Source organism: Hemiscyllium ocellatum, chromosome 22 (assembly GCF_020745735.1).
Source record: "Hemiscyllium ocellatum isolate sHemOce1 chromosome 22, sHemOce1.pat.X.cur, whole genome shotgun sequence".
Taxonomy (NCBI): domain Eukaryota; kingdom Metazoa; phylum Chordata; class Chondrichthyes; order Orectolobiformes; family Hemiscylliidae; genus Hemiscyllium; species Hemiscyllium ocellatum.
This window is the reverse complement of record NC_083422.1, coordinates 9,097,069-9,117,455: the sequence shown is the minus strand read 5'-3', so window position 1 is coordinate 9,117,455 and position 20,387 is coordinate 9,097,069. Positions and strand designations below refer to the sequence as shown.

General features: G+C 44.0%; 1 protein-coding gene across 2 annotated transcripts in view; it reads right to left on the bottom strand.

Moving 5' to 3' along the window:
- Window positions 1–20,387, bottom strand: part of ank3b (ankyrin 3b) — a 392,035-nt gene that overhangs the window by 240,811 nt on the left and 130,837 nt on the right. For both annotated transcript variants that reach the window (XM_060841865.1, XM_060841864.1), the window contains exon 2: window positions 679–780. In XM_060841865.1, the coding sequence (XP_060697848.1) occupies window positions 679–780 (102 nt within the window). The remainder of the gene's footprint in view (window positions 1–678; window positions 781–20,387) is intronic.

The following is a 20,387-nucleotide window of genomic DNA, read 5'->3' as shown; positions in this document are numbered from 1 at the left end:
CGGCATGGACGGGTTGGACCGAAGGGTCTGTTTCCATGCTGTAGATCTCTATGACTATTTTTGGATAAGCCCTTGTTTTAGATGTTGGTTGAGGCATATTGGCCAGGACTTTGGAAAACCTGTCCCTCTGTTTTTTTTGGAATACTATCACAGGATACCTTGCACACACAAGAGGGCTTTATTTTAACTTCACACCTGGAACACAACACCTCCCAACTGTGTTCCACTTGATCAGTTCTGTATCGGACTACTTCAGTCTAAGTTTTGTGCTCAAGTCTCAAGGCTGGGATTTGAAAGCATAACCATCTGGCTCAGAGGAAAGAGTATATCACTGAGCCAAGGCTGACACCATTAGATTCCAAAGCGCTGGGAACAGATATACATAAAAACATGCAGACTGAATTACCCGAGTAAGGTTTCTTCTTCCTTGCCCATCCCACTGTGCCTCAGAGTGTTGCAGCAGAGTGATCAAGGGTTAAAGGATCTAATCTATTAATTGCAAGCTCTCTCGTGAGTTTAATATTCTGAGAGTTTAGTGTTCTCTGAATGTATTTGCACGATTCGAAAACTGGGCAGGAATTTGAGGATAAAACAGATGTGCCAAATTTCCAGGTGTTTCAGCAATGAACCAAAACTCTACATCAAGTCAAACTGGAAATGAACGCAGACTGCACAAACCTGGTTGCAGATGTTTATGTCAACTCCAGCTTTGATATAGTCAAGTGCCTTCTCCAAGTTGCCCGCGCGAGCGGCTCGTAGGTAGCTTGCATTGGTGTCGGTCTGGAAAGAGAAGAGAGAGAAAAGATAGGGTTAATGTAACAAAATTAACTGCACACCTATTGGTGAAGGAGTTCTTCCATCATGTGAACAATTTTGACCTGATGAGACTCCCATCGAGTCTGGTGTCCCTCTACTTCATCCCCTTTGCCCTCAGCAGAACTTTCAGAATGTAAAACGAGCAATATGAGACATACGACACTATGAGCAATTTAACATGGCCAATCCACCTAACCTGCACATCCCTGGACACTATGAGCAATTTAACATGGCCAATCCACCCTAACCTGTGCACCTTTGGACTGGGAAGAAACCAGAGCACCCGGGGAAACCATGCAGACATAGGGGAAACATACAAATTCCACATGGACAATCAGACGATGCTGGAATCAAACCGGGTGCCTGGCACTATGAGGCAGCAGTGCTAATCACTGAGTCACTGTGCTGGCCAAAACTGTGGACATTTTTAGGCACAGCCTTACATCAGAACTGGTAGAGAACAGAACTGTGTGGACCAGGATACCTGGGACTGTGTGTACATATAAAGCACATATAGAGTAAGAAAGAGCTTCAAGATTGATGGACAGTTGGAAATGGTTGGAAGGACTACGAGGGAGGAATTAAGCACCATCACCATCACAAAAGAAGTAGCATTAGGCAAACTAGTGAGACATAAGGCTGGTAAGTCCCCAGGCCCCACTGGTCTACATCCAAGAATCCTAAAAGAAGTAGCTACAGAGATAGCAGATAGATTGGAAGCAATTTTCTAAAAATCTTTGGATTCTGCATAACTACCGGACCATTGGAAAACTGCTAATGTGATGCTCCTCTTCAAAAGGGGAGGGAGGGAAGCAGGTAACTACAGGCTGATTAGCCTAACATCTGTTGTTGGGAAAATATTGGAATCAATTATTAAGGAAGTAATAGCAGCACATTTGGAAAATCACAATCTGATCAGCATGAATTCATGAAAGAGAAATTGTGTCTGACTAATTTATTCAAATTTCTTGAGGGAGTTCCAACTGGAAGCGAAGTGAACCAATAGATGTTTGGAGTTTCAGAAGGCATTCAACAAGGTACCTCATAAATGGTTAGGTCACAAAGTAAGAGCCAATGGTGTTGGCGGTAGTATATTAGCATGGATAGAGAATTGGCTCATGGGTAGGAAAGAGTGAGCAGTGATAAGGGCTTCAGGTTGGCAACCTCTATCCAGTGGCTTCTACAGAGAATCAGTGGTGGCATTGCAACTGTTTACAATATATATTAATGACTTGGATGAAGGAAGTGAACGCACTGTAGCCACTTTATTGATGACACAAAAATAGATGGATAGACAGATTGTGAGACAGATACAAAACAATTTACAAGGAGGTTGATTGGTTAAGTAAATGTGCCAAAAATTAGCAAATGGAAGATAAACGTTGGAAAATGTGAAGTTGTTCAGTTTGGAAGGGACACAAAAGAACAGCGTGTTATTTAAATGGAGAAAAACTACAGAAACCGCAACACAAAGGGCATCGGGGGTTACTTGTACAAGAAACACAGAAAGATAGCACACAGGGACAGTCGGTAATCAGGAGCGCGAATGGAATGTTGACCCTTATTTCAAAAGGGTGGAGCATAAGAGTAGGGAAGCTGAAAATGTGTTGCTGGAAAAGCGCAGCAGGTCAGGCAGCATCCAAGGAGCAGGAAGAGTCGACGTTTCGGGCCTGAGCCCTTCTTCAGGAATGAAGGGCATTCCTGAAAAAGGGCTCAGGCCCGAAACGTCGACTCTTCCTGCTCCTTGGATGCTGCCTGACCTGCTGCGCTTTTCCAGCAACACATTTTCAGCTCTGATCTCCAGCATCTGCAGTCCTCACTTTCTCCCACAAGAGTAGGGAAGTCTTACTGTAAATGTACAAGGAGCTGTGGGACTAAATCTGGGGGACTGGGAGCAGTTTTGGTGGAGGGAGTTCAGAGAGGATTCACTGGGATGAACCCCAATATGGAGGGATTGTCTTATGAGCAAAGGCTAAACAGGTTGGGATGTTACTCACTGGAATTTAGAAGAATGAAAGGTGATCTCATTGAAACCTGTTGGATTTTTAAGGGATTTAGTATATCCTGAAAGGATGTTTCCACTCATGGGAGAATCTAGAACCAGTGGGCATCGTCTCAGATTATAGGGGTTCCACTTTAAGACTGAGATGAGAAGGAATTTCTTCTCTGAGGATTCAGAGTCTTTGGAATCCTTGCAACAGAGAGCCGCATGCCAGAGTCCCTGTGTATATTTAAAGCTGAGACAGATACATTCTTGATCAGCTGGGGCGTTGGGAGGTATGGAGAAAGGGCAAGAAAGTGAATGTGAGGAATACTGGATCAGCCACAATCCTGTCAAATGGCAGTCCAGGTTCAAGGGGCTGAACGGCCTGCTCCTGTGCCTATGTCTCATATAGCTCAAGACAAAGAATGTATAAAGCAAAAGAATAAGAATAACTAGGGCTGGAGAACAGGTTAAAAAAACACAGCATCAGGAGAGCTACATTGGAAACTCCTGCAGAGAAAAGTAAAGTTTTAAGGCATAGTTTTAAGATGAGAGGAGAAAAATTTAAACAGGACATGAGGGGCAACGTTTTTATACAGAGAGTGTTTGGTGTATGGAATGAACAGCCAGACGAAGTGGTGGATGCAGGTACAGTTACAATGTTTAAGAGACATTTGGATAAATACATAAATAGGAAAGGTTTGGAGGAGTTGGGGCCAAATGAGGGCAAATGGGATTCGTTTAGTTTAGGTACATGGTTGTCTACATGGGCCAAAGGCTCTGCTTTCATGCTGTATGACTCTATAACTCAAATTACATCAGGATCAAATAATGAAGGCTATCACCGGTCACAACGGAGACCCCTTCATAGCTCCCAATGGGACAACTCCAGGATGTCATTATGAAGTTCAAATACATGATTCAATAACCAGTACCCATGTTGAGTGTAGGAGTTGAAATACCTCCTTTATCTATTGAAACTACACATCAATTGACTTCATCAAATTAACTCTGAACTTACCTACTTTAACATTTTTACTTTTTTTAGTTGGGATGTTTATATGCCCCATATCCTCTCCCCAAGCCTCTGCTCACTCCCAATCATCAGCACAAATCAAGCTTGCAGTGTTAATGTGAGAAAGGACTTTTCAAGTCTTTAGGATGTCTCAAAATGCTTTACAATGAGGTACTTCTGAATTAACACTGCTGTTTTAATCCAGAGACAATGGTAGTCACAGTAAACTCCCAGCAACAGCAACTCATCTCCACAGTTCCCCTCAGCAGCATCAAAACGTTAATTTCCAAATGAGCTTTGAGGATGTCTAGTTTTATCTCACCACTTTCTCTGTTGACCTCTCAGCTGCCTCTGTCCCTGATTGTCCAACAACCCGGAGCTGATGAGCAGACATTTCCTTCAATTGCATGTTGGGAAGGGTGATGTCCCTTCGCTCAGTCCCACCACCAACATTATTCCCTAGCTGCCAATACCAGCTCTCCCTCTCTCCACAAAGGGCAGAGTCACACCATTGCCACCTTTTGATGGCCTACTTTATTTTAAACTAAGCAGTTGACCCCATAACCTCTCTGTCTCGATGACAGTCTGACTCCACATGGTCACCTATATCTGCCCCGTATCAGTTCCTGTGCTGCATCGGAACATTTCGGACCTCTATAGACTCACCCACTGCAATTCTCTTCAGTTAGCCTCCTACGCTCCATCTTGGAGAATTGAGGGCATCCAGACTCTACTGCCAGTATCCTAACTTGCACTATATCCTATTCACCCATCTCCCCTGTGCCCAATGAACTACAGTGGCATCCTGTCTACCAATGCCCCAACTATGGCCTTGGCTCTACCTATCTCTAGAATCTCCTCCGGCCTTAATACTCGAAAATACGTCAGCATTCCCCCAGACGTTGGCCTCTGATTTTCATTGTTCCATTGTTGGTAGCCTTGCCATTGGTTGCCTACAGTTTAAGGTGTGTAATTCCTCCCTGGAATCCTCTGGCTATAGGACACTACACAAAACCTCCCTCCTTGACAAAGCTTCACAACCTGCCCCATTTTATCCTTAGGCAGCTTGATGTCAAATAGCATTAGACAACACTCATATGATACACCTCGAGACACTTCAGTGTGGTAAAGGTGTTATGTAAATCCACGTTGTTGTCATTTCTCTAAAAGCATGCTGGTTGCTAGAACATCCCCAGGGAGAGCTCCCCTATTGTTATTCGAAATAATGTCATGTTCGCAATAAAAGGACAGACACAGCTTTGGCCTATGTCACCTCCAGCAGCATAGCCCTCCTTCAGATTTACCGTCCTACAGTCTGAGGAATGCATGTAATATGAGATTGCAGTTTGAGATCCAAGCAGTCAAATTGGCATCTAGTTGTATCAAGAATTTTCAACGTTTGAGGCTGACAGTATTCACCCTAATGTTTCTTTCTTTGAAAAGCAAAAAAGGCTAAATCTGAGAATCCCTACCGTGTGGAAGCAAGCCATTTAGCCCACCGAGTTCACGTTGACACTCCAAAGAGTACCCCACCCAGATCCATCCCACTACCCTGTATTTCCCATGGCTAACCCACTGTGTCCGCACATCCTTGGGCATCTCAGTGCTAACCACGGTGGCACAGTGGTTAGCACTGCTGCCTCACAGCGCCAGAGACACGGATTCAATTCCTGCCTCAGGCGACTGACTGTGTGGAGTTTGCACATTCTCCCCATGTCTGCGTGGGTTTCCTCCGGGTGCTCCGGTTTCCTCCCAGAGTCCAAAGATGTGCAGGTTAGGTGAATTGGCCAGGCCAAATTGCCCATGTTAGGCGAAGGGGTAAATGTCGGGGAATGGGTCTGGGTGGGTTGCGCTTCGGCGGGTCGGTGTGGACTTGTTGGGCTGAAGGGCTATTTCCACACTGTAAGTAATCTCATCTAATCTAATCTAATTTAGCGTGGCCAATCCTGCATATCTTTGGATTGTAGAAGGAAACCTGAGCAAACCCACACAGCCACAGGGAGAACATGCAAATTCCACAGACAGTCGCCCAAGGGGTGGAATCGAACCCGGCTCCCTGCTGCTGTGAGGCAGCAGTGATAACCACTGAGCCATCTTGTCATCCTAATAGAAATGCCAACTGTGTAAACATGGTGACACCTTGACATAGAGAACACTGTGGCAATTTTGCGATCGGGTCAACTCCCACACATCCAGCACTCTGTTGAAGCTAGTCCAACAATACAAGAGATCACTTGCCCATTTTACAAGGCTGTATGTCCACATCAGGCATAGATCCAAAATAACTAGCCAGCAAGTGATTAAAGATAATCACACAACACTTTTGTTGTGCGACTGCCTTTTGACAGGAAATATTACATGTTGCAAAACACACAAAATGAAATTTACCAGCTTCATTGGAAAGATTCTCATTTATTTATAGCACAATTATTTACATCACATGACAGCAGTGTCACTGTAGCTTTGCAACAGTTGTGTGCCATGCATCATATGAAGCGTCTCTCTCGACGCTGTGGGATTTGCTCCCTTTATAAATTTTGTAACAGCAAGTGTAGGAGAAAATTTGTCATTTGAAGGAGCTTAGGAAAATGGGGATGCCATTTAGTTCTTTGAGCTTTTCTCACCATTAAATTAATCAAGGGTAATCTCTATTTAGCCACCTTACATCCATGTCACTTAATAACCTAACAATATCGAGCAATATTACTTCTGAAATTATCAGTTGTCCTTTGGCTCCAAAGTCTTATGGGAAATTTTGCAAATTTCCAAGAAAATAATAACGGAAAAGTGTTTTCAACACTGTCCCTGACTGGCCTCAATCTAATGTGTAGTTAAAAATTACACAACACCAGGTTATAGTCCAACAGGTTTATTTGGAAGTACTAGCTTTCGGAGCACTGCTCCTATGTCAGGTAGCTAGTGGGGCAGGATCATGGGACACAAAATTTACAGTAAGATATCAAAGTGTCATACAACTGGTGTAATGCATTGAACAAACCTAAATAGCTGTTAAATCTTCAATCACTTGGAATGGGGATGCAGGTTTCGATTCATTGATACGTAAATCCCAGAACTTCTTTCGAGTCACATTCCCGAGATAACTCAAGATTTTATTTTTAAAAAGTGGCATCTAGCTCAGGCAATGCATTAAAGGTGTGAGGTTAGAGTCTGTCTGTATCCCAACCTGGAGTCAGATGTAGTGACCAAAGGAAACTGTTTCTCTGCACCTATCCAAAACTTCTTAATTAGACCACCCCATCATCTCCTATTATCCAGGGAACTTCAAGTCACGGTGAAAGTGGGTACTGAAGATGCTGGAGATTAGAGTCAAGCTTAAAGTGGTGCTGGAAAAGCACAGCAGGTCAGGCAGCATCCGAGGAGCAGGAAAATCGACGTTTCTGGCAAAGCCCCTTCATCAGGAATGAGCATTCTTGATGAAGGGCTTTTGCCCAAAATGTCGATTTTCCTGCTCCTCAGATGCTGCCTGACCTGCTGTGCTTTCCAGCACCACTCTAACCTTAACTTCAAGTCTAGTCTTAGCAACTTGTCCCGATAATTTAAATTTTTTAGCTCAGGATAGCATTCCAGTAGAAGGCTGCTGCATCAGTGTCAGTAGCAATGTACCCATCCTGAGGGGTGTGTCTCAGAACTGAACATAGTACCTCAGGTGCAACTTAGAATTGGAATGAGGTTTTATTGTTACGTGTACAGGTATTTCTGGTATAACGCAATGGCTGCATTCCTATGCAACCTCGCGTTATAAGAACCATTATACCTGTGCAGTTGAAAGCTTGCACTAGCCAAACAGCACCCACTATCCACTTTATAGCTAATTCACATTGATGAAGCATGTATTAAACTTGTACTCAAGTAGAATAATACTTGCAAGCCTGCACCACCATTCATTATGATCACGGCTGATCATCCTTAATCAGTATCCTGTTTCTGCCTTATCCCCATAACCCTTGATTCCACTATCCTTAAGAGCTCTATCCAACTCTTTCTTGAAGGTATCCAGAGACTTGGCCTCTACAGCCTTCTGGGGCAGAGCATTCCATACAGCCACCACTCTCTGGGTGAAGACGTTTCTCCTCAAATCTGTTCTAAGTTGCCTACCCTTATTTTTAAGCTGTGTCCTCTGGTTCGGGACTCACCCATCAGCAGAAACATGCTTCCTGCCTCCAGAGTGTCCAATCCTTTAATAATCTTATACGTCTCAATCAGATCCCCTCTCAGCCTTCTAAACTCAAGGGTATACAAGCCCAGTCGCTCCAATCTTTCAGTGCAAGATAGTCCTGCCATTCCGGAAATTGACCTCGTGAACCTAGGCAGCACTCCCTCAATAGTCAATAGTCTTTCCTCAAATTTGGAGACCAGAACTGCATACAATATTCCTGATGCGGTCTCACCAGGGCCCTGTACAGCTGCAGAAGGACCTCTTTCCTTCCAGATCTACAATATAGAGAGGACAATATTGATTTGTTATTCCTTTCCAGTGAAATCCACTGGCAAGAGAAAAGATTGAAAGTATCAATGATTAGAATATATTTGCCTGGTCAGCACCAGTGGAGGCCTAGCTCTGGGCCATATATGACTCTGCTCTGAAGCTGAGGATAATATTGGTTGCTGGGCATACGTATCACATGGCAACCAGAACAGTGTCGAAAAATGAAAGCTGCTTACGTTCCAACAAACCTATGTATGTTTTACCATATATTCATAGCTAATGCTAACCGCACAGAGTGCTTCTCAATCATTTGTATCTAAACACAGCAGAACGCCTTCCAGCACGTGCAGTTAGATTAGATTACTTACAGTGTGGAAACAGGCCCTTCGGCCCAACAAGTCCACACCGACCCGCCGAAGCGCATCCCACCCATTCTCCTACATTTACCCCTTATCTAACACTACAGGCAATTTAGCATGGCCAATTCACCTGACCCGCACATCATTGTGACTGTAGGAGGAAACCAGAGAACCCGGAGGAAACCCACGCAGACATGGGGAGAATGTGCAAACTCCACACAGTCAGTCGCCTGAGTCAGGAACTGAACCCAGGTCTCCGGCGCTGTGAGGCAGCAGTGCTAACCACTGTGCCACCATGCCGCCCACAAATTCTTTTGTTTTTTACTGTATTCAGCTATTTGGAAAACTGTAGTCTGCTCTGATTATCTTAAGGAAATTAATATTAATTTCTCCTGATTCAAGGGGATAATAGGAGACATACTGTAAAATATGTAACCCTCAAACCAGGACCAATCACCAAGATATGATGAAGATAGAAAAAGCCAACAGGTCACAGAATCATAGTCATAGAATCATACAGCATGGAAACAGATGCTTTGGTCCAACCAGTCCATGCCGAATATAATCCCAAATTACACTAGTCCCACCTGCCCTGCTCCAGGCCCATTTCCCTTCAACCCTTTCCTATTTATGTACTTATCCAAATGTAGATTTTTAAAATATTTTCTCTCCTCTCATCTTAAAAATGTGCCCCCCAGTCTTGAAATCCATTTTACCTTAAACCCTACCTATACACCTCATTCATTTTATAAACTTCGATCAGATCATCTCTCAACCTCCTACGCTCCAGTGAAAAAGGTCTTGACCTATCTAGCCTTTCTTTATAACTCAAGCCTTTTGGCAATATCCCCTCAACTTGGTTCCAAATGTTTCCTCAGAACATTTGTCCTTATCGGGAAATGTCCCTCAATAAGGTTTTCAGCTTGGAATCTCCAATCTCCGCAGAATGTGTGAAAGGTTGATTTTTCAGATTTGCTTCAGAGAAGTGCAGGCACCGCAGGGTGAATGTTCCAGGCTGACCCTCCAGCTAAGAGATCTTGACAAGAGGGGGGGGCACTGAATGATTGGGTGAGGTGCACTTGATCTGCAACCTCCCCACTTTCCTTACTGAAGCTGGTTTCCACTTACACTTATTCCCGGCTCCAGAGTTAATTTCCTAAACCATGCTGTCACTTTTACCCCTCTCTCCTGGTCCAAGAACGTTCTTAAAACCTCGACCTTTGATTCGCCTGTCCTAATAATGGCACGGTGGCACAGTGGTTAGCAATTCCCACTTCAGGTGACTGATTGTGTGGAGTTTGCACATACTCCCCGTGTCTGCGTGGGTTTCCTCCGGGTGCTCCGGTTTCCTCCCACAGTCCAAAAGTGTGCAGGTTAGGTGAATTGGCCATGCTAAATTGCCCGTAGTGTTAGGTGCAGGGGAATGGGTCTGGGTGGGTTGCGCTTCGGCGGGTCGGTGTGGACTTGTTGGGCCGAAGGGCCTGTTTCCACACTGTAAGTAATCTAATCTAACCTCTCTCTCTGTCTGACTCAGTGCCAAATCATGTCCGATTGTCATCCTGTGAATGGTCTTGGGCCGTTTGTAGCGTCATACAGCATGGAAACAGAGCCTTTGGTTTCATCTTTTAAAAAAGGCAGCAGATGTATATGCTGTTGTTGTGATTTTTGAGCCAATCAGGAGCAGCGATGAATCACAGTTAGATGTCACATTAGCGCAGTGATGATGCCTTTCTGATCATGACTCTGTGACACATTGTTGGGGCTGAGTTGATATAGCTATACTCTGCATAAAACTGCTGCAAAAGCAGATGTGGGGAGTTCTTGATAATAGAGAAACTGTGTGAGACAGGATATCACCTCTTTCCCCAGTGCTGACTTCCATCACTTGAATGCCCCCACAAAATAAATCGATTGCTCATATTTTCACTTCCTTTTATGGAGTGAAACTGACAGCCATCTTTGATGTTTCTTGCATCGTTATTTCAATCACCGTAATGACTATAATTATTAAGGTGAGCTCTCAGATAATGAGTCAACAGCCTTATGCAGGGCGAAACCTTTTCAGATAATTGAAAAGAGTGCTGCTAATTATATTCCGTGCAGAATGATCGAAGCACAAACACTTCTGTTTCCACCCCCAGGCATCGTCAAGCTCAGTGATTGAAAAATGCATGGTCTTCACTTCAGCAGGTTTGCCTTTCGATGCAATGGTTAATTTTACAGAAATAACAGTCGGTCGATTGGAGGGTGAAAACTACACAATTGGCTCATTTGGGTTTGACTGGGTGCCAATCTTTGGGAAGAGTGCTGTGTGGAACATGTCACATAATATGCTTTTCTCCATCCAGAAAGGTAAACATTGTCTAGTACAAGTGGACCACCCACTTCTCAACAGCCACATGCAGGTTGTGTCTTCGAGACATTAGGAAGAGCAAAGACCATTCAACATCTCACCATTGCTAACTCTTGTCAATTTATCATGGCTGATGAGCAACACAGTTCCTCACACTGTTCCAAACCTATTGATATCAAGTCTTCAAAGATTCAATAATTTACTAACACACATTGCCTTTTGGGTGCTCATAGTACAACACCCTGTGTGAACAGCTACGAACAGTTAGAGAGTCATTGAACACGGAAACAGACCCTTTGGCCCAACCAGTCCATGCCAACCATGTTCCTGACCATGTTCTGAAAAAGTGTTGCTGGTTAAAGCACAGCAGGTCAGGCAGCATCCAAGGAACAGGAAATTCGACGTTTCGGGCCAGATGAAGGGCTCTGGCCCGAAACGTCGAATTTCCTGTTCCTTGGAGGATGCCTAACCTGCTGTGCTTTAACCAGCAACACATTTTCAGCTCTGATCTCCAGCATCTGCAGACCTCACTTTTTACTCCTGACCATGTTCCCAAACTAAACCAGTCCCACCTGCCTGTGTTTGGCCCATATCCCTCCAAACATTTCCTATTTGTGAATTTACCCAAATGTCTTTAAACATTGTACCTGTACCTGCATCCAACCCCTTCCTCTGGCAGTTCATTCCACACATGAAACACTTTCTGTGTAAAACGTTGCCCCTCATGTCTTTTTCAAATCTTAATCCTCTTACCTGAAAAATAAGCTCCCTAGTTTTTAACTTGCCCACCATTGGTAAAGGACCCCTATCATTCACATTATCTGTGCCTCTCGTGATTTTATAAAGGTCAGCCCTCAACCTCCTAAGCTCCACTGAACAAAGTCCCCAGCTTTTCCAGTCTATTTTTAGAACTCAAACTCTCCATTCCCGGCAACACACTGGCAAATCTTTTCTGAACCCTCTCCAGTTTAACAGCATCCTTTCGATAACAGGGTGACCAGAACTGCACACAGTACTCCAGAAGAGGCCTCATTAACATCCTTCAACTTAACGACCCAACTCCTCCACTCAAAGGTCTGAGGCAAGGATGCTAAATGTGTTCTTAACCACCTTGTCTACCTGTGATGCAAATTTCAAAGAATTATGTAGCTGAGCCCCTAGCTCTCTCTGTTCTACAATACAATCCATGGCCCTACCATTAATTATGTAAGTCCTGTCCTTGGTTGTATTACCAAAATGAAATATGTTCTGATTAGTTACTCCTGAATCTGCTGGCTTTAACTTTGTATGAGGAATGGTCAATTCAGTTGTGCAAGTAAACAGAAATGAAATGCCTTAAGACAGTGTCAACGCAATAACATGGTCGAGAAGTCTGTAATGATAATGGGTCTGGAAGCCTGAGGATGATACCAACATCTTACAGCTATTATGACACTAACATGGAGAATATCATTAAGGAAATGTTGAAACTTCTGATTCCATGGTTATCAGGGAGCGAGGACTTGAAACAGTGTAAGGATCCGCCTGTGTGATGCTTATCAATATGTGAAGGAAGAGGGGGGGAGGTGGGGGGGTGGGGGGTGGGGGTGAAAGTTTCAACAGTCAAACAGGACATTTCAAAACTGTTCATACAGACTGTATCCTTGAGGGGTAACAGCACCTTTAACCACTCCCAGAGTTAACTATATTGCAAGTAGCCAATCACTTTGGTTTTGAACATATGTACAAGGGGGTATAACAAGGGCAAATCTTTTCTTTGTTTCTTGCTGTGCAGCTGGACATAAGCTCACAAGCTAAAAGTTACATTCTTTTCTCCTGCAAGTCTAATTTGCAACCAGGTGTCAACAGGCATGAGGATATTGGAGAGGGAACGTGTAGTAATGTTTGAAGTCTCCTGGCCCAGTCTAAAAAAAACGCCTCTGGGTGACAGAGACACTAACTTTACCGTCTGCTCAAGTAACAAATGAAGACTTCAGGAAGTGAGTTTGGGGCCTGTGTGACCGTTTCAACTTGACAGGCCTCATCTGACACCAGCAAGTGCGAAACTTTAATCTCGTTGTTTAAACCAAGACAGGAAACTGGATGAAACAGGCCAGTTGTCGTGCAGTTTGAAAGCTAAAATGAACACAAATTGGATTGGGAAGATCCAGTTTCTGTCAGCTATTTGTCAAGGGAGGGCACTTGAAAGTAATCAGTTTGACGGTTTTGATTTTGTTTCGAGTCTCACATAATATTATTCACCTGGCCATCAGCTGTCAGCATGTGATTCACACCCATGTGATTATGAAACATAGTTCATAAAATTAGCTCAAAAATGTATACTCCTGTACTGTTGCCTGTCTTTACTAATTCTATTTAAGTCTGAACCCTCAGAACAGGTCAAGTGTTACACCACTAATTGCTGGGACTATTCAATTTTAAACCCTTCAAATCAAAATGCTGTCACAACTCACTTGGGTAAAACATAAGATTACAGGAAGGGGATCAGCCACAATGAAGCTAACGTGGGAAACAAAGGATCTCCATTATCTGGTTTTCATAAGCCATACCGTCTTGCTGTATGTTCTCCAGTTTACAGTTTGTCCATATCAGCACCACAGAGGGTTACATAAGGTTTTGGTGGCGAGCTGCCTTCTTGAACCGCTGCAGTCCACATGCTGTAGGTTGACCCACAATTCTATTAGGGAGGGAAGAAAATTCCAGGATCTTGACCCAAAGACTGAAGGACACATTTCCAAGTCAGGACGGTGATTGGCTCGGAGGGGAAATTATAGGGGTGTTTCTGCATGTATAAGAAGGATGTTGTGAAATTTGAAAGGGTTCAGAAAAGATTTATAAGGATATTGCCAGGGTTGAGGGATTTGAACTATGGGGGGAGGTTGAATAGGCTGGGGCTGTTTTCCCTGGAGCGTTGGAGGCTGAGGGGTGACCTTATAGAGGTTTATAAAATCATGAGGGTCATGATTTTAAAATAAATGGACAAAGTCTTTTCCCTGGGGTGGGAGAGTCCAGAACTAGAGGGCATAGGTTTAGGGTGAGATGGGAAAGATATAAAAGAGACCTAAGGGGCAACTTTTTTGTGTACGTACATGGAATGAGCTACTGAGGAAGTGGTGGAGGCTGGTACAATTGCAACATTTAAAAGGCATTTGGATGGGTATATGAATAGAAAGGGTTTAGAGGGATATGGGCCGGGTGCTGGCAAGTGGGACCAGATTGGGTTGGGATATCTGGTGGGCATGGACGGGTTGGACCGTGCTCTATGACTTGATGACTCTATATATCCGCCACCCTCGTCCTTTTTGGTGGTAGTCATCATGGATTTGGAAGGTGTTGTCTAAAAGCCTTTGGTGAATTTCTGCAGTGCAACTTGTAGAAGGTACACACTGCTGCTACTGAGCATTGGTGGTGGAGGGAAATGGTATCAATCAAGCGGGCTGCTTAATCCTGGATGGTGCCAAGATTCTTGGGTGTTGTTGGAGCTGCACCCATCCAGGCAAGTGGAGGGTATTCCAGCAAACCCCCACTCAACTTATGCCTTGATGTACAGCACAAAACAGAACATTTGATCCAATCAATCCATACTCAATCTAGATTATAAACCACTTGCGCCTCTTTTCATTATTCTTCACCTAAATATACTGTCAATAATCCTCTATTTTTTTTAGATTACTTACAGTGTGAAAACAGGCCCTTTGGCCCAACAAGTTCACACCGACACCAACCCCTACCTAACACTATGGGCAATTTAGCATGGCCAATTCACCTGACCTGCACATCTTTGGACTGTGGGAGGAAACCAGAGCACCCGGAGGAAACCCACGCAGACACGGGGAGAACGTGCAAACTCCACACAGTCAGTTGCCTGAGGCGGGAATTGAACCCGGGTCTCTGGCGCTGTGAGACAGCAGTGCTAACCACTGTGCCACCGTATCTCTTCTCCCTGGTGTCCTTGTCTTTATCTATTCTGTTTCAAACATTGTGATGACATGTTCCAAAATCTTACGAACAGAACAAGATTCTGTGGTTGCTGGAGTCTGAATTAAAACAGAAAGTGCTGGAAAATCTCAGCAGGTCGGGAGAGAAAGATGATATTTTAAGTCCAAAGACTCTTCTTTGTAATTCACATTCTTAATCTTCAAGAAAGGAAGAGTCTTCTGAATTTGGAATTCTTTGCAACTGTTGAATATTGGTGGACTCTAGTTATGTTCTACCCCACAAGGAGAAACATCCTCTGTGTGTTTTCACACTTTCAAATCATTTGAAACACATCTATTAGATCAGCCCTTCAGCCTTCCTTGTTAAAGAGATGTAACCTGTCCATGCTTTCCTGAAATATATATCCACACATTCCCAGCATGATTCTGGTAAATCTTCTTTGCACTTACTGCAGTACCCCGGCATAGCTTGGACCATAATATATATCCCCAGGAAAACCCTTCAGTGCTTTTATACAATGATTGTATTGAGAGCTGGATTAACATTACATCTTGGAATTCCAAGGAAATTAGCACCTGTCTGAAAGTTCATTCTGGTCCCTGAAACAAAAAATGTTTGGGTGATTTCAAATTCTGAAAAGTTTCACCTTGATATTTCAAAATAAGGTTACAGTAAAAGTGTTGGCCTTTATATTGTGGCTCCCATGTCCCTCAGAAAGCCCTCAAATGACGAAACAACTGATGAAACACATTTAACTGGGGGTCATTATTACAAAACAGGAAATGCAGCAACAATTTGTACATAAGATGATCCCACAAACAGCTGTGGGATAAATGTTAAGTCAGTGAGAGACTAACTGTTTCTTTCCCCACACATGTTGGGGACCTACTCAGTACTTCCAGCATTTTCCAATTTTAATCTCAGGCTTCCCAACATCTGCTGGTGTGTATGTACAACCACTTTGTTGGGAATTGGAAATGGAAGGTTTCTCAACACCATGAAGCCTTGATCAGTTTCATGGAGATTCCAAAGAACAAAAGTGTCTGAGAACTCCATGCATGGAACATAGGGAAGATGGCACAGGTAACATCACTGGACTGAAAATCCAGAGGCACGCCATTTCAAATCCCATCTGCTGGAATTTAATTACAATTTCTTAATCTACATTATAATGTCACTCTCAGTGATGAAGACCAGGAGGCTATAACTAAATAAACAGCAAAGTTCACTGAGGAGATCTGGCCTATATGTGACTCCTGACCAACAGCAATATGGTTGATTCTTTAGTGCTCTGTGAAATGGCCTGGCAAGCCACTTAGTTCCAAGCATGGGCAACGAATGTTGCTCTTATCAGCAGTGCACACACAGAATCCCTACAATGAGGAAGCAGGCCCTTCGGCCCATCAAGTCTACACCACACCTCCAAACAACATCCCACGCTGTTCCCCTATTCCTCTAACCCATGCATTTCTCATGGCTAATCCACCCAGCCTGCACATCCCTGCAGCAGGTTTGTCCTAACCAAAGCCTGTCACAGGACATCTAGCCCTCTAGAAATAATACCACACAGCTGGCTTGTTTCATTTTTTAAGCAAAACCCTACTCATGTGTGGCAAGGCTTTCATTTTCCAAATCATTAATAAGTTCAGTATTCTTCCAGCCAAATGTTTCCATTCACCTGCCACGGAACCTCATTCGCCGTTATTTGCAGGGAAGGAAGCAGAGTAATGGTGTTGTCACTGGACCAGTAATCCTGGAGTTACGGGTTCAAATCTCACGGTAGCAAATGATAAAATTTGAATCCAATAAAAATCTAGAATAAAAAGTGAGCCTAACTGTGACTAGGTAGCCACTCAGAATTTTTTGTTTGTCTGTGTTGGATGTGAGCACTGTGAGCTCGGCTGGCATTTACTGCCCATCCCTAATTGCCCAGAGGGCATTTTAAAATTCAGCCATGTTGCTGTGGGTCTGGAATTACATGTAGGGCCAGACCAGCTAAGGATAGCAGATTTCCTTCTCTAAAGGACATTAGTGAACCAGATGGGTTTTTCCTGACAATTGGCAATGGTTTCATGGCAATCATTAATTCCTTAATTTGAGATTGTTATTGAATTCAAATTCCACCATCTGTTCCGGCAAGATTTGAACCCAGGTGCCCAGAATACTACCTGGGTCTCTAGATTAACAGTCGAGAGATGACACTGCCAGTCCTTCACCTACTTTAGTTTTAAGTTACCACTTCTTTAAAAAAATGAGGTTCATTACTGCCCTTTAGGGAAGGAAATCTGTCTGATTTAGTCTGTATGTGACTCCAGACCCATAGCAATGTGAATCATAGAATCCCTACAATGTGGAAGCAGGCTATTCAGCCCATCGAGTCCACACTGGCCCTCCAAAGATCATCCCATCCAGACCCAGTCCCCTTCCCTATCCCTGTAACCCTGAATTTCTCATGGCCAATCCATCTAACCTGCACATCTTTAGACTATGGGAGGAAACAGGCGGTATGGTGGCACAGTGGTTAGCACTACTGCCTCACAGCGCCAGAGATCCGGGTTCAATTCCCGCCTCAGGCGACTCCATGTGTGGAGTTTGCACATTCGTCCCGTGGGTTTCCTCCGGGTGCTCCGGTTTTCTCCCAATCCAAAAAAAATGTGCAGGTTAGGTGAATTGGCTATGCTAAATTGCCCGTAGTGTTAGATGAAGGGGTAAATGTAGGAGTATGGGTCTGGGTGGTATACGCTTCGGCGGGTCAGTATGGACTTGTTGGGCCGAAGGGCCTGTTTCCACACTATAAGTAATCTAATCTAATCTAAGAAACTACAGCTTCCAAAGGAAACCCAAGCAGATGGGGAGAATGTACAAACCCTATGCAGACAGTCATTTGAGTGTGGCACTGAATCAGGTTTGTGGTGCTGAGACAGTAGGGCTAACCACTGAGCCACCATGCAAAGATAGTGAGAGGCATGAATGCTGACAAATATTACAGAAACAAATAATCAAAACTGATTTTTCATCCTGTAAAATTATTTATGTCCAACCGTAACTTGCTGCAGCTCTCCTCTATTGACCCCCGTGTACGCCTCCCAACCCTCAGTCAGGAGAAAGTGTGGACTGCAGATCAGAGTCAAAGAGTGTGGTGCTGGAAAAGCACAGCAGGTCAAGAATCCTGATAAAGGTCTTATGCCTGAAACTTTGAATCTCGGCTCCTTGGATGCTGCCTGATGGGCTGCTCTTTTCCAGCACCACACACTTCAATTCCCACCCTTCGATCCAATTTGGTATCATTTACAACTTTAGAAATAAATTGTGCTTTTGATTCCTAAAACCCAAATCATGCTTGAAAATGGCTTCTTCAGAGTCCTTTCCTGCAGCCTGTAAGCACCATCCACCAAACTGATTTCGACATGAGTAAGTGGGGAAAACATGAGGCTGGCTTTAATCCCACAGTTGCAGACTTAGGACTACAGCAATGCTGTCAACAGGAAGTGGAATAGAGCCACTGGTGATCTGCAGTAATTGGCATCTTGGTCTAAATGCCAACTCTATGAGTCGAATGTGAGAAGATAAACACCAGTTGAAAGGTTTCAACCGGTTCCAAACCAGAAACCGAACGGAAATGAGTCAATTATCTTCACAAACCACACTGGAGCGAGTGCAGAACATTGTTTTGAAGCACACATTCAGTCAAAACAATTCACAAGTTGCCACAGTCTCCTTGCGTAGGGACCTGAGGTACTGAACAGGAGGAATTCAGGGAACCGGGAGTGCAGGCCTGGTCTTTGGCCAGCACCCTTTCCCTGGCTGGGGCAGTGGGAACCCACAGGCGCCGTTTCACTCCTTGTTGGTGAGATGTGTATCGAGGGCAGACTGCATGTGACACCGTTGCCATGCCAAGAAAATTCACGCCAGCCCAAAATTTTACCCTGACCCCGCAAAACAAAATACTGTTAAGACATGCAGATCTGAACTCTCTACTCTCAGTCTTTCAAGTGGAAGCTTCGCAAAACTTCGCAAAGTGGGCGGCACGGTGGCACAGTGGTTAGCACTGCTGCCTCACACCCGGGTTCAATTCCCGACTCAGGCGACTGACTGTGTGGAGTTTGCACGTTCTCCCCGTGTCTGCGTGGGTTTCCTCCAGATGCTCCGGTTTCCTCCCACAGTCCAAAGAATGTGTGGGTCAGGTGAATTGGCCATGCTAAATTGCCCGTAGTGTTAGGTAAGGGGTAAATGTAGGGGTATGGGTGGGTTGCGCTTCGGCGGGTCGGTGTGGACTTGTTGGGCCGAAGGGCCTGTTTCCACACTGTCAGTAATCTAATCTAATCTAAAAAAAAAACAAAGATCTGCATTTATATCGCTCCTTTCATGACCTCAGCAAGTTCACCTGACGAAGGGGCAGGGCTCTGAAGGCTTGCGATTTCAAACAAACCTGTTGGGTTATAAGCTGGCTGTCATGTGACTTCTGACCTTGTCCACCCCAGTCAGACCCCACCACACCAGGACCTTTTGATGCTGCGGTCGTTCATGCAAAACTGGGAGTGCAGCAAAGCAAGATCCCACAAGCAGCGATCAGATATCAATCAGGTCGTCAGTTTTCATTAATGACCTTTGAAAGATAATTCGGTTCATCCCTCCACGGATACTGGACACCTGCTGCGTCCTTCCTGTGTTTACTCTCAGGTTAAAAGCATCTGCCTTTCATATCACTAACCACTTTGTTGGGAATCAGGAATCGAAAGCAAAGTTCCTCAGTGTCATGAAGCTTGAAATTAATTACAAGAGAATTTATTTGTATTACAAAGGACAAAAGTGTGCCTGAAAACTCCAAGTATAAGATACTGTTTCAGCAGGTAAACCATAAATGCTATGTAAAATTGTAATTCATAATACTGTCAATGTTCGTGCCATTCGTACTGCTGTGTTAGTATTACTTTGATTTAAAGTGAGTGAAAAGTAAACCATAGAGAAAGCCTAACAGAATGGAAGTCCACCTTCATTCACATTGTTTTCTGCAATTTATGGTTTCATCTGGGATTTACAGTTTACCTGTATTATATGTACATCCAAGATTTAAATAAAAGCAAATTATTGTGGATGCTGGAAATGTGAAATACAAACAGAAAGTGTTGGAATACAGCAGGTCAGTGGAGAGAGAAGCAGAGTTAACTTTCCAAGCCCAATATGACTCGTCATTGGAACTCAAGTTGTTTAAAGTTGCACCAGGATTTTATAAACACCCTGCTCTCCCTTGTTGCTTTGTAACACTCGCTATAGCAGCATTGTACAACACAACGTGTTGGCAGGCTGGAGTAGTGGCTATGGTGTGACCCTTTTAACCTTTGTCACTAACTTTGGTTGAGGACACCTCACTTGTGAATGCACACCCAGTGTACATCTGCTGACCATCAAGTGCAACTTAGTACCAGTGAGTGCAATACCCAACAATAATACATTCAGATCCGCATTTTCCGTAT